The sequence below is a fragment of the Penicillium waksmanii genome (genome assembly GCF_028829765.1).
Source record: "Penicillium waksmanii strain IBT 27052 chromosome Unknown utg000004l:1.0-5674109.0:1.0-5678898.0, whole genome shotgun sequence".
NCBI lineage: Eukaryota > Fungi > Ascomycota > Eurotiomycetes > Eurotiales > Aspergillaceae > Penicillium > Penicillium waksmanii.
The window spans coordinates 3,356,662-3,383,500 of NW_026643251.1; the positions used below are offsets into that span (position 1 = coordinate 3,356,662).

At 51.5% G+C, this 26,839-nt stretch overlaps 9 protein-coding genes across 9 annotated transcripts; 4 read left to right on the top strand and 5 right to left on the bottom strand.

Moving 5' to 3' along the window:
• Positions 1–328: 328 nt before the first annotated feature.
• N7481_004054 (putative C6 transcription factor) lies at positions 329–2,440 on the top strand (the record flags this gene model as incomplete). Its single annotated transcript, XM_057263273.1, has 5 exons — positions 329–408; positions 467–1,188; positions 1,248–1,668; positions 1,727–2,009; positions 2,081–2,440. The coding sequence occupies 5 exons, from the start codon at positions 329–331 to the stop codon at positions 2,438–2,440; spliced, it is 1,866 nt and encodes a 621-aa protein (XP_057124934.1).
• Positions 2,441–2,899: 459 nt separating this feature from the next.
• On the bottom strand, positions 2,900–3,320 carry N7481_004055 (putative RING finger domain protein; the record flags this gene model as incomplete). The annotated part of the gene is made up of 2 exons (XM_057263274.1): positions 2,900–3,152; positions 3,229–3,320. The coding sequence occupies 2 exons, from the start codon at positions 3,318–3,320 to the stop codon at positions 2,900–2,902; spliced, it is 345 nt and encodes a 114-aa protein (XP_057124935.1).
• A 717-nt stretch (positions 3,321–4,037) lies between these two features.
• Positions 4,038–5,883, bottom strand: N7481_004056 (sugar porter family MFS transporter; the record flags this gene model as incomplete). The annotated part of the gene is made up of 6 exons (XM_057263275.1): positions 4,038–4,222; positions 4,287–4,447; positions 4,528–4,887; positions 4,966–5,286; positions 5,358–5,637; positions 5,706–5,883. The coding sequence occupies 6 exons, from the start codon at positions 5,881–5,883 to the stop codon at positions 4,038–4,040; spliced, it is 1,485 nt and encodes a 494-aa protein (XP_057124936.1).
• Positions 5,884–6,899: 1,016 nt separating this feature from the next.
• Positions 6,900–8,399, top strand: N7481_004057 (alpha/beta hydrolase; the record flags this gene model as incomplete). Its single annotated transcript, XM_057263276.1, has 6 exons — positions 6,900–6,930; positions 7,071–7,096; positions 7,168–7,306; positions 7,360–7,468; positions 7,529–7,628; positions 7,662–8,399. 6 exons carry the CDS (start codon positions 6,900–6,902, stop codon positions 8,397–8,399), a joined length of 1,143 nt encoding a protein of 380 aa, XP_057124937.1.
• A 918-nt stretch (positions 8,400–9,317) lies between these two features.
• N7481_004058 (homeobox domain-containing protein) lies at positions 9,318–11,193 on the top strand (the record flags this gene model as incomplete). Its single annotated transcript, XM_057263277.1, has 3 exons — positions 9,318–9,493; positions 9,566–9,677; positions 9,751–11,193. 3 exons carry the CDS (start codon positions 9,318–9,320, stop codon positions 11,191–11,193), a joined length of 1,731 nt encoding a protein of 576 aa, XP_057124938.1.
• Positions 11,194–11,811: 618 nt separating this feature from the next.
• On the bottom strand, positions 11,812–13,711 carry N7481_004059 (flavin monoamine oxidase family protein; the record flags this gene model as incomplete). The annotated part of the gene is made up of 4 exons (XM_057263278.1): positions 11,812–12,788; positions 12,885–13,273; positions 13,352–13,389; positions 13,505–13,711. 4 exons carry the CDS (start codon positions 13,709–13,711, stop codon positions 11,812–11,814), a joined length of 1,611 nt encoding a protein of 536 aa, XP_057124939.1.
• A 925-nt stretch (positions 13,712–14,636) lies between these two features.
• N7481_004060 (uncharacterized protein) lies at positions 14,637–15,638 on the bottom strand (the record flags this gene model as incomplete). The annotated part of the gene is made up of 1 exon (XM_057263279.1): positions 14,637–15,638. One exon carries the CDS (start codon positions 15,636–15,638, stop codon positions 14,637–14,639), a length of 1,002 nt encoding a protein of 333 aa, XP_057124940.1.
• Positions 15,639–17,526: 1,888 nt separating this feature from the next.
• On the bottom strand, positions 17,527–19,610 carry N7481_004061 (T6SS phospholipase effector Tle1-like catalytic domain-containing protein; the record flags this gene model as incomplete). The annotated part of the gene is made up of 2 exons (XM_057263280.1): positions 17,527–19,404; positions 19,482–19,610. The coding sequence occupies 2 exons, from the start codon at positions 19,608–19,610 to the stop codon at positions 17,527–17,529; spliced, it is 2,007 nt and encodes a 668-aa protein (XP_057124941.1).
• A 3,009-nt stretch (positions 19,611–22,619) lies between these two features.
• On the top strand, positions 22,620–26,235 carry N7481_004062 (peroxidase/cytochrome P450 family protein; the record flags this gene model as incomplete). The annotated part of the gene is made up of 5 exons (XM_057263281.1): positions 22,620–23,018; positions 23,117–23,214; positions 23,278–23,519; positions 23,578–26,130; positions 26,192–26,235. 5 exons carry the CDS (start codon positions 22,620–22,622, stop codon positions 26,233–26,235), a joined length of 3,336 nt encoding a protein of 1,111 aa, XP_057124942.1.
• Between the last annotated feature and the right edge of the window lie 604 nt (positions 26,236–26,839).

Below are 26,839 nucleotides of genomic sequence, written 5' to 3' on the forward strand. Positions count from 1 at the left end.
CGTGAAACATCCAACTAGCGTGCCTACCGATCTATACGAGGCTCTCTAATCGCCGTCGCCTACTATAAACGCGACGCTAACCTCTTTGGGTTGCGCTGCCCGTTTTCTGCCCTTCGCAACTCCCAACTCTCTCCAGCCTTGGAAACTTGCCGATGAGATGAGGAACGATGATCGGCGCTCATATCTCCCAGCGACCCGCCGGAATGGGGCACCTCAATCCTGTGAGCCCTGCAGACGGTCAAAGCAGCGTTGTGGCCATGAGAGGCCCGTTTGCCGCAGATGTGCGGGGAAGCGCATCGACGGCCAATGCTTCTATCATCCTGCCCCAATGACCAGGCGGACGTCGTTGGACCAGGCCAATCCACCACCTGTCTCCTCTAGCCGATTGACAAGCCAGCCAACGTCTAAGTAAGAATGCTATCTGTTCGTCCAAGTATCGCTCCCTAGCCTAACGACCACAATTTAGTGCTTCGAGTCCCGGCTCATTGGGTAGCGGACGCATCTTTGCGCCCCCGGAGCCCCATTCTGCTCTTCCGGGCTACTTGGGCTCTACAAGTTTCACTGCAGTCCTTACCGAGCATCGAAATGAAATTCCGTTCGACCCCGAGGAGAACCTCGATTCCTGTCCCGTTTTAACAGTGGAGCCTGACCGCGTCCAGTCCGGAGCGGAGGTCCTACTATTCCTCTACAGCTTCAAGAATCGCCAAAAGTTATTGGATCGATTTTATTCTCGAACATGGAATGCGATTGCCCCAGAGGCTGTTCTACAGGCTACACTAATGTCGATCGACAGAATCTTTAACGATTTTGATGGCAATAACTTGATGCCCCAGTTACAAAAGCTCGCCACCCAAATATTTCGGAATACTTCACGACCAATGGCTACTCATCAATCCATGACAATACACGAATACTGTGACTCATTCACTGGGGAAAACCTTCGATGGGAGCCTATTGGCAATCTTTTTTCAATATTTGGTCAGCAATTGGTGATAACCCCAGACAATGACCCTGATTTCTCCCAAGGATCAGACGATCCTCGAGCAAAAGACCGTCTCCTGGAGCAGGTCGTTGTGGCTACCACTATTTGCATCAACTTTTGTGATCAAGCTTCCTCGGCCAATGAAATGCTAGCCTATCTGCAGTTTAACGACGTTATGCTACAGACCCAGCAATACGGAGATTCAAGTCTGTCCTTTGATCCCCGATGTCTTGATATTTTGCTATAACTAACAGAAACGATTTAGGCTATCAAGCGTGGCGTCGTCTAGGCGACCTGATAGCCACGGTTTATGCTGCGGGTCTTCATACAGATGGAGAGGACGACAATCGTCCATTTTTCCTGCGCCAGTGGCGAAAAGGGTGTTTAATCAGTGTCTTCTATATGGACAAGATGCAAGCATGCTTCGTTGGTCGACCACCTTTAATGAATTATCGATATTGTACCATGGAACCTCCTCTAGATTTGAGTGACGAAGTTCTCATCGAAGGAGGCGACGCTCTGAACAAAGCGATTTCAGAGCTTGACAGTAATGGCTGGAATACCCATGGGGGACGCTACCGCATGACTCCTTCAAGGCTACGTTTCAAGATGGCAATTTGCAGAGAGCAAACTCTCGAGCTGGCTCTCGGAACCCACCAACCGCAAGATCTGGTACAGAAAACACAGTAAGTTCTCGACCTTGTATTGGAATTGCTTGAATTGACATCTCATGTGACTGTACAGAGAAATAAAGGAGAAGATATGCGCTGTTTGGGAGTCTACTCCAGATCAAATTTGTTATGACCGCCGAAATAACGATGATTTTCATGACGGCTTTCTGACCATCGTCTACATGTATCTCAACTACCTCTATACATGCTTTCTGCTCCAGAGGACCTTGATAAAGCACACGAATACTGGACAGAAGGCACTCTGTGATATTTCCCGCCAAACCTTGGCCATTGTCATCAATCTTACCTCGGTCCGCAGCCCTATGGTGGATCTCGACAGACATTATTCTTGGATAGTAAGTTCTTCCTCGGTCCCGGTCGTATTACACGAGATGTCAGTTCGGTTCTAGTAACAGCCAATTTTCAGGCCCTCACCTATGGTCTCCCCACGGCCAGCGTTCTTCTACTAGAATTATTGCACCAGTCTCACAAGCCTGGCCCGCACAATATCGAGCTTCCTCGATCTGAGCTCATTCGGAACTTAAGTGTCTTTATATCTGTCCTATCTTGGGTATCACGTCCTGGTCATGGGAATTATCATACATGCAAAGAAGCCGAGAAGAAGCTCTCGCGGATCCTCGACCAATTGCTCGATCCGCAGCCCGTCCCCGCAGAAACGGTGCACGATGTCACCTCCGGTCTGTCCAGCTTTCTTGACTGGTCAAATTACAATACTTGGGATTTCAGCACGGAGTTGTTTCCGGCGGCAGATGGACTCGCGCCGTGAAATATCAAGCTAGTCAGTTTGTTGATGAATGTTTTACGCTATAATTGTACGCGTAGCCATCTTCAATCATATAATCATAATAATTGGGGGAATAAAGTTCGCGCCATGCAAATATGGAAAATAACTGAGGCCGCATGCCAATATTTCGGCCCACCTGCCACCCTTCAGAAGCCGAACACCAACGCCGGGATCATTAGATCGTTCATCATGTCATACCATCCACACATAGTCGTTTCTTGGGGGATTGTCCGCCACAAAATAGGGTCGATGGCATAAAGGACAATTGTAATGATCGCCCAGGTACCATTTTTCCAAACACTCTCGGTGGAAGACGTGCAGGCATTTCAACTCTCTGATTTCCTCGGAGCGGTCCACCTGTTCCAGACAGACAGCACTGGGGCCAGGGTTAGCACTAATGCGTCTTCATAAAGTTGGAATAAAGAAGAAAAAAAGTTGATCCTACCAAACAAATTGCCCGTCAACGGCCTCGGACAGCCCCATTTTGCCCTTTGTATTGGTCCACCACTGCTCCAGTGTGCGGGTGGGCGAGACGGCATCCAAATGGCGCAATCTTTCGTCCGGATTCTTCCTCTGGCGCATTAATGACTGGCGATCACGGCGATTGACGACGATGGTGAGACTGAACGTGCTGGCATTAGCGCAGGGGGCTCTTGTGACGCGATCTGGGGAATCATAATCGACGAGACAATGTCTGTACAGTGGGGTGACAGAGATCTGGAGATTCCACCCGATTTTCCATCGCCTTTCAAAGGAAAGGTAATACTCACAGCAGACTGAGTACAATAAGCATCACCACACCGAGACCAATCCCCAGCACGATGGCCATATGGCTCGTCTTGAGGCTATGGTCGTCTCCCATCTTTCTTGCCGGGGTGGATATGTCCTGTCGCGCGACAGTCAGTTAGTGGATCATGCCCACCCTAGTTGATTCATTTCTTTATTTCCCCCCAACATCCAGCATCCCAGCTCAATGAAGTTCTCAAAGGGGCAAACGAGACACACCTGAACAAGAAAAACGAGCACCCCGTGCGGCTCAGGGGATCAGACAAGAAAACTTGGGAAACCCTGCGCAGCCCTCAGATAAAAGAGCTCCTCCTGCCCGCAGGGGAAAGATGATCGACCAAAGCGGGGGGCAGAAGATCCACTGAAGCAGCGACTGTGCGATGCGATCATGGCCTTCTGTGAGGGGATCCAAGAGCCAATCGCAGTGTGTGGCGCCCAAAGGGATGGGCGGGCCAAGTTTTGAGCGGCTGGGAATGCTGATCGGCTGAATTGTCCCATTTTTTGCGTCTTTCTTCCCTCTTAATCTTTCCGTTGTGGAACCACAGCTGGTCATGTGGAGGGGAGGTTGACAGTTTGATTTCATACGAGTAGTCTGTCCGACTCCCCGAGGTGTTTCGATTCGAGCCGAGTATACGCGGTATACGCAGAGTGGATTTCCCATAGAAAAGGAAAGGCCCGCGGACTACGGAGTACTCCACCCCCGCTTTCTGATCTCCACTTAACTTTACTTTGATGGATTTACCTTGGTTCAAGTTCTATTCAGCTGACAGCTAACAGCTAACAGCTAACTTGTCTAGTGGATCGCCATGTTCTCTACATTCGTCGCCGAGACCCCCGCCTCTTCCTTCTCCATCTGCACCGCCCCATCAGGCGTTGCCTCTAACATGCGCTGCCCAAACAACAGGTCGATTTCCTCCAACGTCTTTTGCTTGGTTTCTGGAAAGAAGAAATATATCACGGGAAAGGACACGCACAGGTCTACGTAAGGTCAACTGGGTCAGCTTTGGGAGACAACTTTCGGGGCACCGAATCGACAACTCACTCCACGCCACAAAAATAAAATAGAATTTCCACTGGATTTTGCCCAAAGCGATGGGTGACACTTGATTCCAAAGTGTGCTGACTGCCCAATTTCCAAAGGCGACAGCAAAAGCATTGCCCTTCCCACGAATTTGCATAGGCATGACCTCGGCCATATAGACCCTGTTCAGTGATCAGTCTTCCAGATCCACTTGAAGATGCTTGGGGGGGCTTAGAATGAAGGATCAAAGCTCGAAACTTACCAGCTACAAGGTCCAAAGGACATTGAAAATATTACCGATACGGCAAACAAGAAGAAAACACCGCCGATGCTGTATCCAATGCGCTGACCATCTGCATTTTGAGAGTTGAGCGCTGCCTCGCAGATCAGCGCGAGAGAGATAGCCACGCTGCCGAAAAGCATCGGTCGCCGGCGACCAACTCGATCGAGAAGAAATACCACGAATATGAGGTTGGCAATTGGGCCCACGCAGTTGTATAAGCCTGCCACCAGCGTGTTCCGATTCCCGGTAAAGCCCAGAGCCCTGTACATGATTGTTTGATAGTACCCGATCACATTGATGCCTGTCATTTGGGTAAATATCTGGACTGCGAGACCATGTCTAGAGAAATCGTCAGTCAACCCCAATTTTCACAGTTGAAATGGGAGCATTGTGGGCAAAGGAGGGGGCTGCACATACAGCATGCGAGTACGCCATTGCGGAACCGTAAACAAGGCGCTCCACCCTTGCACTGCAATACTCTTCTCAGCCTCGATGGTGCGACGAATCTCACTAAATTCGGCCTCGATCCAATCTCCATTTGTCCCATCGAAGTGTAACTTTCGGAGCACGCGCATGCCCTCGACATAATGCTCTTTCTCGATGAGATATCGTGGTGACTCGGGAAGGAAGATCATACCGATGACCAAAACTAGAGCTGGTACGACCTGAAAGGCGAGAGGAAACCTCCATTGGAATTGGCTAGTTGCGGGGGCATGCAGGGACCCGTACCCAATCCACCTATGGTTCACACCGAATTAGTGACTGTTGTCAATCGTTTTAAATGCCGGGTAACATTTGGGAATGCATACGTGCTAACGATAAATCCAATCCCAATCATTTGTTGTGCTAGTCCAACTATCATACCTCGAGATTTGGGATGCGCAAGCTCGGCTTGGTAGACTGGTACGGACATGGACATGAGCCCGACGGCCCACCCAGCCAGGATTCGGCCGACCAGGATCATTGAGAGATTCTGTGCAGCTGCCTGCAGGATCGCACCTACGAGGCAAATGCAGGCACCCATCTGGATGGTAATTTTGCGGCCAAAGCGGTCCATGGTGAGGCCGCCCTGCAAGGACCCGATGACAGCTGTTGGCGACGGTCAGCGAATACTATTTCCCCTCTCGGAGTGCTTGTCTTCTGTATTGGTCCCCTACCTCCACCTGAAAAAGTACTGTTGATTGCTCCGATAATCGCAGATGTCTGCGTGGTCTGGAAGTACGCCAGGAAATTCGGCGACTCGATCACATCTGTCATGACTCCACTATCATAGCCGAACAGGAACGAGCCGGTGGCAGCTAGGCAGGCCACGAAGATAGTAAAAGGTCGACCCATGGCGGGTTAAGGGATAAATATCGTATGCCCACAGTAGTATTATATGGCTCACCACCTTGGAAGAGGGGAAAAGCGTGTTAAACTCGACTCGGCCGGGCTCTACATGGTATATAGAATGGTGACCCCGTCCTGTATGCCCCCTTTTATCGCGCGAGGTGCATTGATTCCCAAAAAGCGGGGCAACAGGCGCAAGTCTCTGAACAATGACAGGGGGGGGGGTGAATAAGAAGCGAGGGGAAAATCCGGGGGTGACAGTGGCGTGGTGTCTTTCCAAGCTTCGATTTATCTCCACGAGCCGAGTGTCCAGCCTATCACGGCCCGCTGTAGCCCGATGGGTTCCCCGGTGTGCCGACGGCATCCCCCGCATTCGTTAACCCCGTGTCTAGAATAGAGTGCTGCTCGCTTAGGGGCCCGACAGAACCTGCCCACCAGTCTCTTTTTGTGCCATCATTTCCCGGAAGATTTATTTCGACATTCTGTGGCTTGAAATACTACCTGTTTCGCCTTTTATGGCCTAGCAGAACGCCAGATGCTGCACTCCGTAGATTCTCATCTGTCTATAGTATGGGCGTCAGGGGTGACTTGACCTCACGAATCTCAAATCGGGTCTAATCAATAATTCTAAGGTTTTTTTTTTTTCTAGAAAAGAATAAACTTTGCTAGTCTGCTTTTTTTCATCACAAAATGAGTTTTACTACTAGTGGTTTTTCAAGTCCGAGGTCGGAACTACACCCAAGGCCCCTCCACCGCCGAGGTCACCCAACCTTTCAATCAAAAGTCACAATCATCACGTTTTCCGCCGCAGTATCGAGAGTCAGGTGGTAACCGCATATCATATCGAAATAGGATCCGGGCAATGGTCACATTCAGCTCGGTCCAAGCAAGTTTCCATCCCACGCAAGAGCGCGCTCCAATGCTGAATGGACAAAATGCCTGATTGGCAATTTTGATACTTTCCTCGTCTACCCCCATCTCCGGATTGACTATCCACCTATCTGGACGGTACTCGTCTGGGGATGGGAAATAGCTCGCATTACGCTGGGTTGCGTAAGTCGTTGTGCCAACCATAGTTCCCTCAGGGATAAGCTCTCGATCGACCACCAAGCCTCCGCTCAACACGGTACGTGGGATCGTAGTGGCAACTGATGGGCAAGTCGCATTATTTCGTTAATACATCACGATCATAGCTATTCATGGAACTGGATTTCCAAAGGTAATTTCGAGTTCTTTCAGCACGGATACAGACTTGAAGAATGGGAAAAATTGACTAATTTGCTGGCTTAGGAACTATATGAGCCCCTCTGGGACGATTTATTAACTAGCTCCAACAAACATGGGGCTCGGATCCGTTCAATCTGGATCGCAGATGCTGCCAACCAGGGTGCCAGTGGTGTTCTCAATGAGCAAGATCTAGAAAATGATCGTAAGTGGGGCATGACTTGATCTTCAATTTTTGGCCTCACTGATATATCAAAGCATCCTGGTATGACATTAGCCGCGATGTAATTCACATGATCAATCACTTTCGCGACCAGATGCCACGGCCTATTGTGGGCGTAGGTCATAGTCTAGGCGCCACACAACTGTAAGTGTCTTTTATATCGTTGATCGCGCTATCTATCGAGACTGACACTCAATACCGTAGACTATTTGCGTCTCTTTTCCATCCACGACTTTTCACATCCCTAGCACTGATCGAGCCGCATATGACTGACGACCCCCTAGCTGGGGGTGGTCCAATGCTTGTGTACATGTCGAATAAGAAACGCAACGCATAGCCGTCTCGAGAGGCTGCTATCGAAAAGGCTGGAAAGGCTTTCAAGACATGGGATCGTCGCGTATTCGAGCTGTGGAAGAGATTTGAATATCGAGACTTACCCACGTGCCTATATCCCGAAAAGCCAGCCAACGGCACACGTCCAGTAACCTTGACCACAACCAAGCGCCAAGAAACAATGATGTATACTCGGCCAAATGTCAAGCGACACACCCAGCGAGGAGCGCCGGAGGGCAAGAATTACACAGATCTCAGCTCTAGCGAAATCGGGCCCCCGCATGACTCCCTCCTGTTTCCCGACGTTTTGGGCGCGTTATCGCCAACTCAAAAATCATACCGTCCAGAGTCGAGTCTGGGATTTAAGTTACTCCCGCATATAAGACCTTCCGTGCTCTATCTCGGTGCCTTGGATAGTACACTTGGCAAGACAGGTGTGCACTTGGCTGCCGCAAAACTCACAGGAACTGGATTTGGCGGCAGTGGCGGCTTGGAATCTGGACGCGTGCAATATTCGGTAATCCAGAAAGCAGACCACTTTCTTCCGCAAGAGAAGGTGATAGATACTGGACATATACTGGGATCTTGGCTTAGCCAAAAGCTCCAACGTTGGCAAGAGGATGAGGCTCGAGTTGCTGATGGCTGGAGGGAGTGGTCTGGAAAAGAGAAATCTAGCTTCCAGCCAGAATGGAAAGAGTTAGTCGAAAGCATCGCTGATCTGAGCAGACAGTCTAAGGTATAGTAGCTAGTACTACCTAAGTAGTAGTTTTATTTCCAAGCTTATGTTTATTTCCTTTTCGATATAGTTCCGAGTCCAAGGTTTGAATGGACCCACCTGAGCATCCAGGCTGGCAGGATATATCAGGTGCAACATGCCCACGATGAACGAGAAACAAAATTTGGGGTCTGAGAATTCTGGAATCTGAGAATAGACTAAAAGTAATTCATCTCGACACGTCTCTACATATATACACGGGGCCTGATCTTTTAAATTGCGTGTTGGTTACTGTAGCTCTTCCACAGGCCTGCATCACGTGGATTTTGATAATCACGTGAGTTCGTGTCACACCGCGTTTGGGGCTTTTCAGACCAACGGAAACTGGGTGTCAATGATGACATGTGAAATGCTGGATACCAAAGGCAGGCGTAAAAACCCCGACGAGAGACTTGGGACTCCTAGAATCGCGCGCATTCCAGCAGGGGTGACGTGGGACACGCGAGGGTCCAGGTTGTAGTGGGGACCTCCCGAATTACCTCCGACTCCACGGCGCGTCCATATTGTCCGAGAGGGATTTGAGCTGATCGAGAACACGACTCGGGCAAATAGTGTAAAATGAGTAGCCACTTGGGAGCAAGGGTGATTAGTTGAAAATCGAATCCTCCAGTGAAATTCGCCAGGTAGAGCAGAGCATATGTTGTAAGTAGTAGGTACCTCGGAGACGGCGGGCGAGACTAGCGCGGCCACGTTCCTGCTACCCTCCGCGTCCGCATCGCGACGCGCATTTGCATTTGCATACTCTACTCTGCACCAGCCCCGTCTTCTTTAGGATTTCACCTTTCCTTTTTTCTCTGGTCCGGCTGGGTGTGTTTTTTGTTGGATTCTCCCTTTCCCCTCTCTTTCCCCTTCTACCATCCATGCTCTTCTAGTCAAGAGTCTATTATGTCCGACTTGGAGTGCTCGGCCATCGCCGCCTCCTCCTCACCGTCTCTGCCGGCCGTCGACTCCAATCCCCTCAGCTATGCATTCCTGGTGCACTCGCAGAAAACCCTGACTCAGAATCTGCCACCTCGCGTCGATAACAAGCTCCTGGCTCGTCAAAAACGGCGTCGAACGAGGTATGTTGGTTCCGTGAGCTCCAATAGCTCCGATACGCGTCGTTATTAACCATTATCGCCACATCGGTACAGCCCTGAGGACCATGCAATTCTGGAGACGGAATATCAAAGGAATCCCAAGCCGGACAAGGTGGCTCGAACTGAGATTGTGAATCGCGTCTCGCTCGGCGAGAAAGAGGTCCAGGTACGTGATGCCAAGACCTCACGGTCTAAAATTCTCTCTTTAACCGTGTGACCCGTATGACTGATTCTTGCAGATCTGGTTCCAGAACCGCCGCCAAAACGACCGTCGTAAATCGAAGCCTCTACAACCACACGAGCTGCTTGCGCCGCGATCAAGCATGTCCGATTCGTCCGGACTTTTACCTAGCGATGATAACGCGTCCGGGGAGCTAGGGTTCTCGAATGGGGCGGAGCAAACAGAGGGTCAGGACCGACCCGAGGAAACGCGACCGAAATCGTGGGGTGGCGATTTGTTGCAGTTGTCCGATACACCAGAGCCGGTGACTGGTGACAAGGAAGAGCCTGAACTGCCGCCGCTAAGCACACAGACGAGTGTGGCGACAGAAGCGATGGAGGATACCCCGCCGACCACACAAGAGGAATTTCACGGGCCGGATTCCGGACAAAGCATGAGTGAGCAAAACAACCAAGAGGAGTCCTTGTTGCAGGCGCCAAAACGGAAACGGCCGACGGAAGATATTCGAGGGGAAAAGAATTCCAACCAGCCAGCGAAGGAAGTGAACACGACGCCAGTCAAATCACCTCCTTCACTGCGGCTGTCGATGTCGTTTGATGGGGAGGCTATGGTTCGGAAAGAGGATGAGATGACACCGTCACCGCCAAAGGGTCGGAACGCGTTGCGTATCGCTATGTCGTCAGATGGAAAGGCCGTCATCCGTGGAGAGAATGAGCCGTCACCGTCCAAGAACCGGGCAGCGATGTTTTCTGTCCGCCGCACAAAACTCTCGGGCCTTCGTCGCAGCAGCAGTGCAATCTTCCCGGCCACCCCGCGGGCGGGCACGACCGAGAAAGATCGAAACTTTGGCCGATCTCGTGATCCTCGTAACTGGGAATCATTTTTTGATACAGATGCACGAAGTGCATTGTCCACACCTGCCAGCTCTCAAACCGCCCCCAACGCCCACGCCTCTCCCGGTCTCTTCCAATCCCGTTCCAACCGCACACTACCCCGAACTGTATCAGGCAGACAGAGTCTTGTCTCAGTCCATGCAGATGCAAGCCGCACACCTATCTCACAAGCAATGGGGGAGAAGAGGCGAAAGCTTTCACGCACTGTCTCCTCTATGGGCAGACTTGAGACCGAAAGGAACCGGTCCTCGAACCAATCTTCCAAACTTTCCAAGTCGCTTTCGTCCAAACATGACTTGGAACTAGATGCCGGCGACTCTGACAAAGAGAACTGGGTCCCGGGTACACGAGCAACACCAGTTCGTCGCCGCACAACTTCTCATGCACCACGACCTGCCTTGCGAGAAGCCAACCGCAATCGGGGATTAGGGATATCATCCAACGGCAAACGCAACAGGCCATTCGCATCAGGGACCCAAGGCAAAGCTCCAGGGGAATTGAGTGCAGATGTTTCGGCCTTTATGACAGGTGGCCCTGGAGCCAGCCAAGAAGACGACCTGGACTGCGTTCAGGGTCTCCTGTCCCTCAGCCAAGGGGCATGGAGGTAGCCCTTGAGAGAGGGGGGAGAAGGCACCAGTACAGAAAAGTGTTTTTGGCCGTTGTCATTTAAACACACCTTTTTGTTCTCTTTTGTTCTCTTTTGTTCAGCCTTTCTGTATTTGGTCCTCTCCCTTTTTCTTGTCTGTCATGATTCGTGATGTGAGCCTGGAAAGCGGTTCCTCGCCACATCTATCTGTCACGTGAACTACATGATCCCTTGTTCTTAAGTGCCGTCGGGCCTCGCAGATTTCTGGCCCCCTTTGTATCCTGGCCAGATATTTGGACTTTTTTTGTGGCTCCTGTCAGTTGTTTCCTGTTAAGAGGTCCACTGGACCGATGAAGGGCAGAATGCTGTCAAGGACTTGACAACGGGAGTGCCTCCCAGTATAGATCAACTAATCCTGGAATGAAACCCTAACGACCATTTGAACTTCGAGCAATAGAAGAACTTAAGAGTAATCAAGTAAAGAAAGTTAATTTGGCAAAAAGAATAGTTCATTGGCTGCAAGCGGACTGAAGACCGCTTCGACCAAATCAACCGTCAATGCTAGTCATAACACTTAACAAATCCCAATCCACGGGCCCAATTTACATTCAAAGCGTCGCTAGAGGTCCAAGTAGCGCACTCACTTCTCACTACCCGAAGGCAAAGAATCATTTCTCATACTCTCAACCCCAACACTCCCTAACCCAACCCTTTCACAAACCTGAGCAGCAGCTCGTTCCCCACTCCAATAAGCACCAGTCGTCGTACCCAACGCCACAAACGGTGCAGTATGCTCCCCCGCAAACCAAATACCACGCTCAGCACCAAGTCCATCACCCGAGCGCAAAACCTCGATATCTTCGTCACCGGCTGTCAGCCCAATCTGGAAATTACAATAGGAGCCGTTCCCCGCGTAAGGATCCAATTGCCAACGTGTAGCGAGGATGGAGCTTGGCTTGCAGGATGGGGAGGAGGGGTCATAGCCCGGAAGCTTTGAGTAGAAGGGTTCCAGTATGTTTGTGAGGATCTGTTTGTATTCCGTTGATGTTTCGTCAAGGTCGGCTATTTGGTTGACTATGTTTGTACCGCAGGGTCCGTAGGTGTAGAATAGGAGGGTTGGCTGGGCGCAAGGGCTTGGGAGGTTCGCTAAGGAGAGACATTCTTGATTCCATTGGATATCTTTCGGATGGGATGTATAAGTTGGTTCAAGAAATTGAGCGAAGACTGGGCTGGTGGGTTGGGTCTTGCTCGCCTGCGTGGTCTTCGTTGACTCGCTGTGCCAGAAAGCTTCGGGGAACTTGACAAAGATTTTCTCCAACCGGCCGTAGGAGATGTTGTTAACCGCCTGGAGGAAACGGCATGGGAGCTGTGGTTCGAAGGCTTCTGTATTGCGTTTCAGCCAGCCGAGAGGACAAGTAATGACCAATTGATCAAAAGTGTAAATTTCCCCTGAAGCTGTGGTTACAATGACCTGATGCTGATTCGGTTCCTGCTTGTTTCTGGGCGGTGTTTCGACTTTGACGACAGGCTGCTTGAAGCGAATATCAGCTTGGGCCAGTGCTGTCTTGGCAACATGTTGCAAGATGCGCTGGTAGGTCGATGCTACAAAATAGTTGTCTGAGGAGGCATGTCAGCGTGGAAAGTCCTTGAAGCCATGATTATGAATGCACATGGATGATGGCTGTGTGACCAAAAGTGCTAGGAGCAACATACTCCCATCGATGCATTCTTCCAATCGGAAAAATTTGAGACTCTGTCTTTCGATAGGATCCCCAACATAAGCACCCCAGAGCTTGCAGGAATCCAAACAAAGTTTTTTATCTTCATCGGAAAAATCAGTTTTCTGCAATTTCTCCTGGATGAAGTCGAAGAGGCTCTGCTCCGAGGGGATACTGTCTCCATGCAGATTGCTATACTCGAAGGCTTGCTCGATAGTTGTCCAGACAAACTCTGCCGACTTGGTAGCTCTTTCTTCATTGACTAGCTTCCCGTCACAGGATATTGAGATATTTCTCCCTTCTGGATCATGGGCCACAGTCTGAGTTACCTCAGCGATGGACATGATTGGATTTTCTCCCGTGCCATGGATCCAATTAGGCCCCCTGCTTATTGTCAGCCACGGATATTACGATGCATGGGCCTGTAATCCAGGAAGCCCGAGACAGATATAGTATACTTACAGATCTACCAAATGACCGGCAAGATCGTTTTGATGTACCTAAAAAGGAAATTTGCTTAGCCCGTATCCATAAGAGAGCAAATCATCAAGAGTTACTTGAGCATGCCAGGTATCATGTCCAACAAAGCCTAGCATCGGGGGAATACAAACATACCCTTCCCCCAATACGATCTCTCGCTTCTAGAATAGTCACCCGGGCACCACTCTGGACGAGAATGTCGGCACAGCGCAAGCCTGAAATTCCCGAGCCCACAACACCGATGTGAGGTTTCGACTCCATAGTATGGAGGGAGCGGAAGATGGAGCCGATATTCTGGCTTGAAAACCTTCGAATGTGTTTACCAATAATAGCCCGAATCATTGAATTCCTTCCTGTGGAAGCGATTCAAGCGAATGGGCCCAAGCGAAGTGGTTGATGTCGTTGATTCAAGGCGGGGGAACTTGTGCGTGGGTGATTGGCTGTCAGTGGATCTATGGGACGCTTAGGCACGGCTGATTCGCTCTGGCGATCGCAGGCGTTCCAAGGTTATCCGACGATCATAGACAGTGAACAATGGGTATCGGATAGTGGATTGCATGATGACAGAAGGTGCAGTAGTATATCCATGGAAAATTCTGACCCGTGTGACAGTCTACAGCCTAGAGTGTGGGATACTATTATTTTCTGAAAAAAGAAATTGCACAACAGCCTATGTTAAATTGCCGAAAATTGGCACAATCATTTCGATTCAAGCATAAACTCGGGATGTCCCTGGTGATAGAAAAGGAAAGACCAGTGTGTGGAATACACTGGATGGTATCAAGCAAAACGAAGAGGCAGAGAAAGCATGGATGGAAAAGCAGCAGGACCTCCAGAAACGCAAGGATTATGACCAGCATAATAATCAGGAAAACACCGAGCCATTTGCCCCGTTATCCTTCCCATGTACTACCTGGTAAAACGAGACAAAAAAAGAAAAATGCGCCACCGGAAGTAAACTCCTGGGTGTGATGAAGATGATGAAGATGACGATGATGCTAGTAGATATGTACTGGTCAGATACTCGGTGCATCTGATGGGGGGTTGGGTCGATGTTGCAGACTGTGGCATAGGAGCCAATTCGTGATGCGAAGAAAGCTCAGAATCGAACTCAAAAATAGGATGTCAACTCCGCGGTAAAAGACGGAAACTCCTGAGACGAGGAGCCTGAAAGCTCGAATGGAGACATATGACGAAAGCATTATGTCGGTGCAGGATAGGATGAAGAAAGGCATCAATAAGCTGATGCAGCTGAAGTTGTCCGACCTCAGTCTTCCCAGATGGTCTCTAAATCAAGATCCTGGCGACGCTCGGCACCACAGACACTCCATCGCTTCCGCTTATCACTGCGTGGGGCATATGCGCTGGAACCACCCCGGACCACGCCAAAAGAACTGGATGGACTTGAGGCATCGGAGGTACCGCGCCGGCGGTTGGCGTTGCTTGCCGCATCGGCCGCGTCGGCGGCGGCTTTGAGCTCCGCAATGCGATCCTCATCCTCGAGAGCCTCTGCTTCTGCATCAGGGATATCGGGAATTGTTTCCAGTGACGAGATACTGGGGCTTCGGGAGCGGAGACTGGTGGGAGTCGAGGGCACAGAGGAGGTGGACGAGGAAGAGTGGATGGGGTAGGATTCGTTGTATTTGCCGCCGAGGAGAGGCGAGGTATGAATCGGGGGCGGACTGCTCACGGGGTTTTGGAAATGGAGGGGCGATGTTGAGCGCATACGACCGATGCGGGGGAATGCCTGCGGCATCAAGACGGGAGAGCCGTTGGTATGGGAGGATGGCGATCTTGGGGTAGTGTGGAGTTCTGCATTCTCCGAGATAGTCTCCGATATGTTGAGCGAGCCCAGACGGGTCTCGATATGATCGTCCGCGCGCATCTGCAGAGGCATGGGCCGTTTGACGCCGTCGACGGGAGGATGCGCGGGCAAACCGCGGCCATTGACGAAGATATATCGGCCTCGGGAGTCCAGTCCTGGGGACGAGTAGGCGCGCGTCATCGATGGCATGCCGGGAATTCCCACCAGTGACCGGGAGCGTGAATGCAATCGGGTCAAAGGAGATCGGGCCCGGGGGGGTGCTGGTGGTTCGGGAGAGAGCGACAAAGTGATCATGACGTCCTCCTTTCCCACCCGTTCCGGAACAGCTCCGGAGTTGGACGCGACCGCGGACGAGGCTTCACTGGAGTGTGAGGGCGAGGAGCGCCTCTTCTCAGGTCGCTGCGGCAGTGACTGTGGCAGAGACTGCGACTGTGACTCTCCCATGACTGTGAATCCAGATGATCGGCGAGGAAAGGGGGAGGGGGGGGGGGGCGGTTGTGGCTCGAGACGGAGAGAGGAAGAAGAGGCGATAGCAAGAGGTTACGCCTACGCCGGGCGCATTATGATAAAGGGGAGAGGGTGAAAATTCGAAAATCAAAATCGAAAACCGTGGGCCTGCCAGGCTTCGACAGACTCGACAGAGATGAACAGAGTTTTGGTCGTTGGGAAAGAAGAAGAAGTGAGATGGGGGTCGGAAGAAAAAGATGCGGCGAAAAGACGCGGCCCAGACCCGTGGACCCTGCCAGGGCGGTGCTATACTCCTTTTTCATTTCTGTCCGTTTCGCGTTTGCCTTTGCCTACGTTCTTTACATTCTTTTATTTTTAAACCAAAAAATTGTGTCTACATCTTGTGGAAGTGAGATTGAAGATGAATCACCCTTTGAACCGGGTCTCACTCTCCCTGTTCCCCCGAGATGGGTCCCATATTGCGAACCTCTGCATCCATGGATCGGCTCCCGACCTGGCGGAGATAGTAGTCTCTCATCCAATGAAAGATATGCATGCCCACAGTCTATCTAAACCTCGATGCTTGACATCGGGCCTGCATCTGCCAGCTGCCAGACCTCGGTTCCCTGCCCGAGCCGGGGTTTTCTCGGCGCTTTGGGCCACAAGATTACAAGTACGTACTACTCTGTAGCATCAGAGGAGGACAGAACGAGGAGTGGGCACCATGAAACACAACACCTAAAGGATCTACATTCGTTGTGAGTGAATAAAATCTCTTCAATCTCACCTACACCTATGCATGTCCAGGGGGTACCGGAATAGATACCCAGGTTGACATCTACCGAAGTACCTACCATGGTAGCCAAATGTACACATACTACTACACTGAACAGAACAGATCTCTGCTTGGCCATCAAGATCAAAGGACCATTGATGTAAGGTTTCTGGACACTTGGAAACCAGGCCCAAACAAATAACCCCACAGGCCGCATCCAGACCATTGTCACTGGGTTTCGTCCACCAGTGTACGTACTACTAAGAATAGCAAAACTCAGATATCCCTCACTCTTCCATTTATGACACAATCATCGTTTTGCCTCCATGTACTCCCCTACGTCTCTGTCTTCACCATCGAGACTTGGGGCCTGATCAATCTCATCTTCGTTGCAGTGGAACAAGGGGAATCATCGTTCCATGCTCATCGGACCTTGATTCGTCCAACTCAAGTGGGATTGTCTACAATTTCGATCTGAGCTACATCATTCTACATAGGCGGCTCTAGATGGATCCAGATAATTTCAGATTCGGGTGCTTAAAATGGTAAAATAGGTGGATTTGGATGAACGCAGTGGCTATGGAAATTACTATCATGGCGTGAAGCGCACTAGATAGAACGGTTGTCAGTAAACCTAAGCTCTCGACAGACCATTCACCTAACGATAGTACAAACACAGTAGAAGGTGAGTTTACGATTGTAATACAAGGTTACCCTGTCAAGCTTGGCGCAGATGACATGGAATTCTCTGTAAATCCATGGATCGCCTTGATTTCCATTTTCCGAAGCAGGTTCGCCCGGCAAGGACAGAGCCAGGGTTCACCTGACTTGAGTAGTACGTAGGGTTTCGTTGCAGGTGCGATCTTTACGGCTGGCAGGCTACAACATTCTAGTAGATTATGACAAGTGATCTAAGAGGATACCGGGGGGGTTCTGGCTTGAAATGGTACATTGCACTTGATACATAAGACTCAGGTACTAGGTATAGTACGTAATAGGGCGAGGTATAGAAAGAGGGAATTATATAGTAGTTGACCAATTGTGGAGGTGGGAATTAGGAATGGACCCATGAGACCAAGTGGGAATCAAAAACCAGATCCGCTTATGCAGTTATGGGTGCTCATGATCGGACTCAAGCTTCTCCTGGCATTTGGTCGCCTGGTCCTTTCGTACGTATGTCTCGCGCACCTTGTCACCCTCATTGCGGAAAATCACCCAATCGCCCATGCCGTGCTCCTCAGGTGCAAAACGCACACCGCGGCCACCGCCACCAACAATCACGTTGCCAGGACGGTACTGGGGGTTATGTTGCATGCGACGAATGGCGGAAACGTGAATCTCCGCGTCGAGCGGGACATCACGGACCTCACCACGAGGCAGCGGCCAGCAGATCGGCTTCCAGGATCCGTCAGACTGAAGGTCCATACGGCGGAATGGCAGCCATTCCATGATGCGCCAGGAGAGAACCGACATGGGTGGAAGACCTTGGTTGAATTCCAAGCAGTCGTGGAGAAGACCCGCGGTACTGGAAGTGTGCAGGGCATTCCAGAAGTCGCGGCTTGCAGCAGAGCGCTGCTTCTCGTTGGGGGTCTCACGGAAAGCGTCAGGGTCCTCCTGGGGCTGTTGGCTTGGCCGACGGGCGGCAATTTCGGCGCGGATGGGACTATAGTCGCCGTCATATTCTTCCAAGCACTGGAAATGCTTCATTTTGCGCTCGTCTAGCTCCAGACCGGCCTTGTGAGCTTCCTGCACCATCCAGACCAAGGGCGCATGGCTCAGCGCCCACCGCTCGCCATTATCCAACTTCCATCCTCCACCAATATCAGCGTGGCAGCCAGGGAACCAGACCTCGTGGATATCTTGTTCATCCTCATCGCTATCATAGTCCCCGTCGTGGCTGGGAACTACGATGGAGAGTCCCGAATGTCCGCTACGAACAGATGTCACGTCGTCGGTCGATTGGTTCGGGTTGGGAACAAGAAGGCTGTTGCGTCGGGGAGAGGGGGCACGATAGCGATTGTGCTTCTCGCCATGATTAGCCTCGCTTCCAGCATGAGATGAATGCGCGGGGTGGTAGTAGGTTTCGCCAGGACCAGGTCCCCACCCGGGGGTTTGGAAAGCTGGAGCATCGACTGGGGTTTCCGGGGCATTCACTTCGGTGGGGACACCATTCGTGCCATCATCCAGGCGGATCGAGGGGACTTGGTCGGCATTTGTATTGGCATTGGCATTGGCCTTGCCATTTGGGTGGTCTTGGTGTCGGATATGTAAGTGGTGGTTGGTATCTTCGTGGCGATGGAGGTGCTGCTCGAGTCGGTGAGGACCGAAGTGATGGCGACGGTGCTTGTGTCGATTTTCCTTTGGACGTGCACCCGAAATCAAATCTTGGCGGAACTTTGCGCGACGCTCATCGATACCGACAGCGTGTCGAATGACGCGAGCGGAACTGCGCGCGGTGTAGGGGAACTTGCTGCGCTGCATCCAAGCATTCTCGAAGCGCGGTACACTATTGACAGTATCGAAGAGACCCATGAAACGGATCCTTGAGATTGGACGACTGAAGGTTTCACGGAAGGCCTTCATGTACTCGAAGAGCTTCTTCTTTTCCTCCTGTTCCTCCTCGGTGTCGCCTGAGCGCTGCTGCCACTTGGCAAACGTCTTCCAGGCAAAGCGGACCAGCTCTTCGTTCCCGGCTTCAAGCAGACCAATATAGTCCAGCATCTCGGCGAGGAATCGCGCGATGTAAGAGCCGCGACTGAAGCCGATAAAAAAGATCTCGTCGCCAGGAGAGTAGTATCGCATTAAGAACTTGTAACCACCCATAACGTGCTCATCGAAGGAAGAGCCAATAGCAGAGTCCTTAGCCTTTTGATACCAGGACTTAAGGCGCTGAACTCGACCATGGCTGCTGAGCGACTTGGTCGTCACGTAGGTACCGATACCTGGTTGATAGTAATGGTATTGGTGACTTTGGCTGCGGTCCAGCATCTAATCATGGATCCCTGTTAGCTACCAAGATCCAAACAAACATTGGCAGGTACACAAGCTGAGCTCGTATAACGTACGCGAAAGATTTTCAAGACATTGCTGTCGGAATCGTCACCGGCGAACTTGTTTCCAGTGCCATCGAAGCAGAGCACGAACTGCTTCGGGTTCGCCGAGGGGGCGATGTGATGTGGAATCGGTTGCGCCATAATATTCTGCAGAGGCACAATGGGAGAGCGGGGGAGGGAAATAGTCTCCTGAGGCCTCAAGGGGGGACGGGATCAAGTATATACGGAGCGAAGAGAAAAACAAGTCGGATGCTTGCACTGCACGGCACGACGCGATGCAGCCGGGGCCACGAATCAGGGAGGGGGAGGGGCCCTGGAAAATGGCGCTGGACTAGCATGATTGGAAGGCCCTAAAAGGGTGACACGCACCGAGACGATCGCTGCAAGATACGTCAAGCTCGGGGTGATGGTGGTGGGGGGGCAAAGATCTGCCCGCCATTCGCGATCTGTGGTTGTGGTGGTTTGTACGGAGTCTGTACGAAGCACTTACTGAGGTAGCTACTCCCTACTCCCACCATACTGGTCACTCCCGTGCTTCCCTCTCCCTCTCCCTTCCACTCTCTTGATTTGCATGTTACACAACCTGAGCCCTATCTGAACCTTCGCATTCCAACGGGGGCGCATCCCGGCCAATCGTAAGGTTTCCGATCCTCGTTGCTTTGGCGTTTCGATCCAGCCTGACCTTGACTCGCCAAAAACCTTCATTCAGATCCCTGTCAGTGGGGGACGGGGGTTTCCTTCGCTGTTCCACTCCCCCTAAAGACTAAAGATGAAAGACCAAAAAGAAAAATTCAAAAATACAAACATCAGCCGGTCCAGGTTTTTTTCTCTTCTTTTTTGCATTGACGACGCAATACTGGAGACCCTTTGGGGTCCGATGGCACAGCTGAACCTATGAGATAACACATGCCCAGCCAAGCGGTTCATGGACTCGGGACATTACCGCTGATCATTCTCCACGTCACCTCCGACAGCACGGGCTTTGGGCAAGGGGCATGCCATCCAGTTCGGCCGTGGATCGAGGCTACTGGCTAGTCTCGAGCGCTAAAACCACTAAGACGAACTATACACCCGTACGAGGACTGGCTTCCCCAACCCGGACCGGGTTCGGTGACAGGATCCACCTGTCTGCTCGGCTGAAGATTTGTCGCCACAGTTTTGGGTGTGACGCGGTCCGAAACCTTCAAATTACCAAGCGGAAAAGAAAATGCGAGGTTGGGGAGCAGAGACTTCTCCTCCTGGTGGAACCCAGTTCAGCTCTGGGGAGGCGCTTTTTCCATCTCATTATCGAATCGATCTTTCTAGGGGCTGAGGAGGGAAACAATGCACGATCCTCGATCACATGGGAAAGATGGACATGGCTGTCAAGGCTCATCTGCAGGCCAACAATAGTTGCTCGCCACTATTTGCCCTTGAATCTGGACAATAGTGTACGAGACACTGAGCACACTGTGCATTCTGCTCACACTACGGAGTACGAAGTATTCTCGTCCATACATATCTGGCTTGATGACGGCAGTAGCGGGAGTGGCCGCGTTCCCCCCAGAAATGCCACGGGCGTTCCGTGGTTGACAGGTTGACAGGTTGACAGGTTGGCTTATCTTTCCTGTCAAAAAAAAAGGAGGCTCTGCAAAGTGAAGACGGGGCTTTATGGGACTCTCCTGATGTTGTCCTCCTTGCATACATACATGACAGCCCCATTCACCACGAGGAGCGAAAGACCCATGCGTCCAAAAGGACCCTGAGAAGGGTGGGGGAAGGCATGATAGATCAAATTTTGATTAATTACTTCCTGACGACTGGATAACTCAGCTAGCCAATGACAGCAGAGCTAATGCGGGTGGCCCGTCCACGGCCTTAGCGTAAACTAGGAACTCCTAGCGAGTGGGCGAAGTGGGCGAAGTGGGCGAACGGGTGGGCCTTGCCGATCTGAGGTTTGAATGAGATGGGAACCTGCAGCTGCAGCTGAACCAAAAGAGACCTGCTGTTCTTTTTTGGTTCCCTTATCCCTTCCCTTGCGTCCGTGTACATCCGTATCGAGCCGGACCAGCCCTTCCTCCCAAGAAGATTACAACAATGGGCTAACATCAAGGGTGGGTATGACAGCCCCCTCCCGAATACACCTCGATGCTACCAAGTACTCTGGATATGCACACAAATGGAGTGCACAACCGGTTGCTCCGGCGATCGTCACAGCCAGCCACTGCTTTCCCATCAAAAGGTCAAGCGCAAGACCCAATCGCCCCTCATTTACCCCCACATCGTGCTGCCACGGTCCATATCGCTCCGTCGGGCTCGATGGCTGGATCTCTGGATCTCCTGTGTACCAGCGGATCATGGTGACTTCCGAGATTCGGGTCCCTCGTACACCGCTATTGCCCATTTGACATCAATCACATTCATAGCTCCCCATGCATGTCCATCAAAACGCCTGGGCATAGCAAGGGGTACATACACCTAGAGACGTGAAGTCAATACGCGGGCGTTCTTGTACCTGGTAATGTACACGAATGTCACCTCTCGACAAGATTATCCCGGCAATCGTGTGACGATCACATTCGAGAAGCCAATTGTCCGCCCCGTGAACAGTTTCAGCGCTGCTGCCCCGAGTGACGTGCCGCGTCCAATTGCTGGCCCACCCCCTTTCCCAAGCAACAAAGCTCCCCACTCTGGTAGGCCTGCATGGTGGTCAATTACTTGGTTTAGTGGTTCGTCATCATGGGAAGCTCATGCTTTTTGGTCGGATCTGCGCTCGAATCAGCTTCATCTGGTTTGTCCCACGCGGGGCTGTCGAGCTGATTGGCAGCTGACTGTCAGCTCTGAGCCAGTGGCCCGGGGCAGATCGAGGCTAGTGTCGTGCTGGTCTAACCATTTTCAATGAGATCTGGGCCTCAGTCAATCAACTATTGGTGATAACAAATCCGCCACCGCGGATGCTCCACAGTCTTGCAGCTGGTCCTCACCTGGGCCATCCCGCACAGCTCGTTTTTAAATCCAGTGTGCACGCAGCTGCGGTCGCGATTTTTCTTTTCTCCCCTGATCTGGCCCGACGTAGCCATCTTAATACCTTGTTTTATTTTCTTCCTTTGACCCAATTCCACTTTCACACAGTGACTTAGTCTGTATCAAGCATTTCAGACTCCCGTCACCATGTCGATGCTGCGGAGAATCTCTACGCAGTTCAAGCGGAACAAGGATGGCAATGGCGACGCCGAGCCAAAGAGCGCCAAGGAGAGCAGCAGTAAGCGCTTCTCCAAATCGGCCGCACCTCGGAAAGCTTCTTCCCAAGAGGAGAGCCAGCCTGTGAAGCGCGAGGAGGTCGAAGCCATTTTCGACAAGTACGCGCAGGCTATCCACGCTTCGCGCGAGCCTCTGCCTAACCAGACCGGCGATGGCACCTACCTGAAGCATGACCAGTCCTCAGGACTGTTCAATGATATCAAGTCGCTTGGATTCCGCGACTTGAACACCGTGAGAGACCTGATCAAACAAAAGGCCTCCGGCGAGCTCATTGACGACAAGACCTACATCATGGAGCGCATCATTCAGGTATGGAATAAACTTGGACCATGCAATCGACTTCAATTGGAGCCAATTGCATGTACAAATAGCCGCGGACGAATGACTGACACGGTGATAAATTGTAGCTCGTCGCCGACATGCCTGGCCACTCCAAGAACCGCACTGAGCTCACAAACCAATTCCTTGATGAGTTGTGGAACTCATTGCCACACCCTCCTCTCTCGTGAGTTGCATGATGCAAACGCATGGTAGATGGTGTCTTTGGATTACTGACATGACTGAACAGCATTATGGGCGATGATTATAAATACCGTACCGCAGACGGTTCTAAGAACAACCCTACCCAACCTCAGTTGGGTGCGGCTAATACTCCCTACTGCCGGACCATTCCTCCTCTCACCATCCAGCCTAGCGGTTTGCCCGACCCTGGCCTGATCTTCGACAGCCTCTTCGCTCGTCAGGAGTTTACCCCTCACCCCAACAAGGTGTCCAGTGTTTTCTTCGATTGGGCTTCTCTTATCATCCACGGTAATCATCATTGCGCAACAATTCCCTTGGAAGTGAACTTTATTAATGTGGACTATAGACATTTTCCAGACCGACTACCGCGAGCCTCATCTTAACAAGACGTCTGCCTACCTAGATCTTTCCATTCTTTACGGTGACGTCAAGGAGCAGCAGGACCTGATCCGTTCCCACCAGGACGGAAAGCTCAAGCCTGATTGCTTTTCCGAAGGCCGTCTGCAAGCTCTCCCCGCCGCTTGTGGTGTGTTGCTTGTTATGCTCAACCGTTTCCACAATAATGTCGTCGAGCAATTAGCTGAAGTTAACGAGAACAACCGCTTCTCCAAGCCTGATGCTACTAAGTTGACCGAAGAGCAACAGAAACAGGCATGGGCTAAGCGTGATGAGGATCTTTTCCAGACTGGTCGTCTGATCACTTGCGGTCTGTACATCAACATCACCCTGTATGATTACCTTCGCACTATTGTCAACTTGAACCGTACCAACTCAACTTGGTGCCTGGACCCTCGCGCCCAGATGGAGAAGGCCGGTGCCACTCCTTCTGGTCTCGGCAACTCGTGCTCAGTCGAATTTAACCTCGCCTACCGCTGGCACTCGGCCATCAGTCAGGGAGATGAGAAGTGGGTTGAGCAGATCTACTATGATCTCATGGGCAAGCCTGCTGAAGAGGTCTCTATGCAGGAGCTTCTCATGGGCATGAAGAAGGTTGAAGGCACGCTCGACGCCGATCCCTCCAAGCGTACCTTCGCCAAGCTGGAGCGCCAGGAGGACGGTACCTTCAAGGATGAGGAGCTGGTCGCAATTCTGAGTCACGCGACTGAAGATGTTGCTAGCTCCTTCGGTCCTCGCAACGTTCCCAAGGCGCTCCGTTCCATCGAAATTCTTGGTATGGAGGCTGCCCGCAGATGGCAGGTCGGTTCCCTCAACGAGTTCCGTAAGCACTTTGGCCTGAAGACCTACGATACATTTGAAGAAATCAACTCTGACCCCGAGATCGCCAACTCCCTTCGTCACCTGTATGATCACCCTGACAACGTTGAGCTGTACCCTGGTATCGTGTCTGAGGAGGCGAAGGAGCCCATGGTCCCAGGTGTCGGTATTGCCCCGACTTACACCGTCTCCCGTGCCGTGCTGTCAGATGCCGTCGCTCTGGTTCGCGGTGATCGTCACTACACCATTGACTACAACCCCCGTAATTTGACCAACTGGGGTTACAACGAGTGCCGTTACGACCTGAACATCAACCAGGGTTGCGTCTTCTACAAGCTGGCCACTCGTGCTTTCCCCAACTACTACAAGCCTGACTCCATCTATGCCCACTACCCCATGACCATTCCCAGCGAGAACCGTAACATCATGAAGAACCTGGGCCGTGAGCAGGACTACTCTTACGAGGCACCCTCCTTCCTGCCTAGTCGCGTCAATCTGTCTTCCCACCAGAACGCTAAGCTGGTCCTCAGCAACCCCAAGGATTTCACCTCCTCTTGGAGCAGCTCTATGGAGGGGCTCTTTGGCAAGGGTGACTTCAATCCTGAGCAGCAGCAGGCTATGGGCAAGGCATTCAACACCGAGGAGTTCCCTGCTCTGGTAAAGAAGTTCTACGAGGATGTCACCACCCGTCTCATCTCTCAGAAGGGTGCCAAGCTTGCCAACATCAACCAAATTGATATTACTCGTGATGTCGGCAATCTGGCCCACATTCACTTTGCCTCCACCCTTTTCGGTCTTCCCCTGAAGACTGAGGAGAACTCCAACGGACTGTTCACCGAGCACGAGATGTACATGGTCTTGACTACCGTCTTCTCCGCTCTGTTCTTCGACGTTGATGCTACCAAATCGTATTCCCTGAACCGTGCTGCCACTGCTGTTGCTCAGCAGCTCGGCCAGGTTGTTGAGGCCACCGTCAAGGCTGACACCAACAGCGGACTTCTGTCCGGCCTGATGAACAGCTTCCGTCCCCATGACAACGCTCTTCGTGAGTACGGAACCAGTGCCCTCCGCCGTCTGGAGGAGGCTGGTCTGAACTCCAAGGAGATCACCTGGTCCCAGATCATCCCTACTATTGTTGGATTGGTCCCCCACCAGGGCCAGGCTTTCACCCAGGTCATTGAGTACTACACCGGCGAGGAGGGTAAGAAGCATCTCTCTGAGATCAACCGTCTATCCAAGGAGGAGTCTAAGGAGAACGATGAGAAGCTCTTCCGTTACTGCCTGGAGGCCATCCGTATCAACGGCACCTTCGGCGCTTACCGCCAGGCTGAGCGCGACATCTCCGTTGAGGAGAATGGCAAGACTATTGAGATCAAGGCCGGCCAGGAGGTTTTCGCTTCTTACGTTCAGGCCAACCACGATCCTAGCATCTTCCCCGAGCCCAAGGAGGTCAACCTCGACCGCCCGCTTGACTCCTACCTTAGCCAGGGCGCGGGAGCCAACACTGGTTTCGGCCAGGAGATCACCAAGATCGCTCTCGTCTCTATGCTCCGTGTCGTCGGTCGCCTGCAGAACCTCCGCCGTGCTGCTGGTGCTCAGGGCCAGCTTAAGAAGATCCCCCAGGAGGGTGGTTACTATGTCTACCTTCGCCAGGACGGTTCTTCGTACTTCCCCTTCCCTATGAGTATGTTCCACCTGTTCTCCGACTGCCATCACATTGTACTGATCGAAATTTTCTACTATAGCACTCAAACTTCACTGGGATGGCGATTACACCTTCAAGCAATAAGCGACTCCCCGAGTCGCCTAAAATATACCCCTATCACGACCGAGCTTATGAGGTCTGGACGAGGATTAATGTGCGGCATCCCTTGTGGGTGGCCATGGTTTACGTTTTGGCTTTGTTTTCAGGGACTACTTCGTTCTCCAAGATATCCAGAAATTGTGCTTTTAGTTATCGAAGGCTTTGTAGCTTTAGTGTATAGTTCAAATTTGAAGTTAATTCCTGACAAGGCTATTTTCCTTTTCTTTCGAGTTCCTGTTTTTGCTTTATGCCATAAAATTACTAGTAGCCCTCATGTAAATTCTTCAACATCTTCCTCAGGCACCTCCGAAAACTGAAGAGTCCATATTTTCTCTGCTATCTCTTCCAGATAATTCTTAGTTAGAATAAAGTCAGTCTCGGTCCCTTTCTTCTCTCCGCATAAAAACGTCTTCAAACTCGATTGTAATTTCTCCAGTAACCCTTGAACAATTTGGCGCGGGCTTCCGAACAATTTTGATTTTCTGTGTCACAAATGGAGAATCGTTTTTGTCACCAACATTGGTACTCCACATTTCGATGCTTATTGGACCACAACCATGTATAGTGATAGGTAAGGCGACTTTGACTT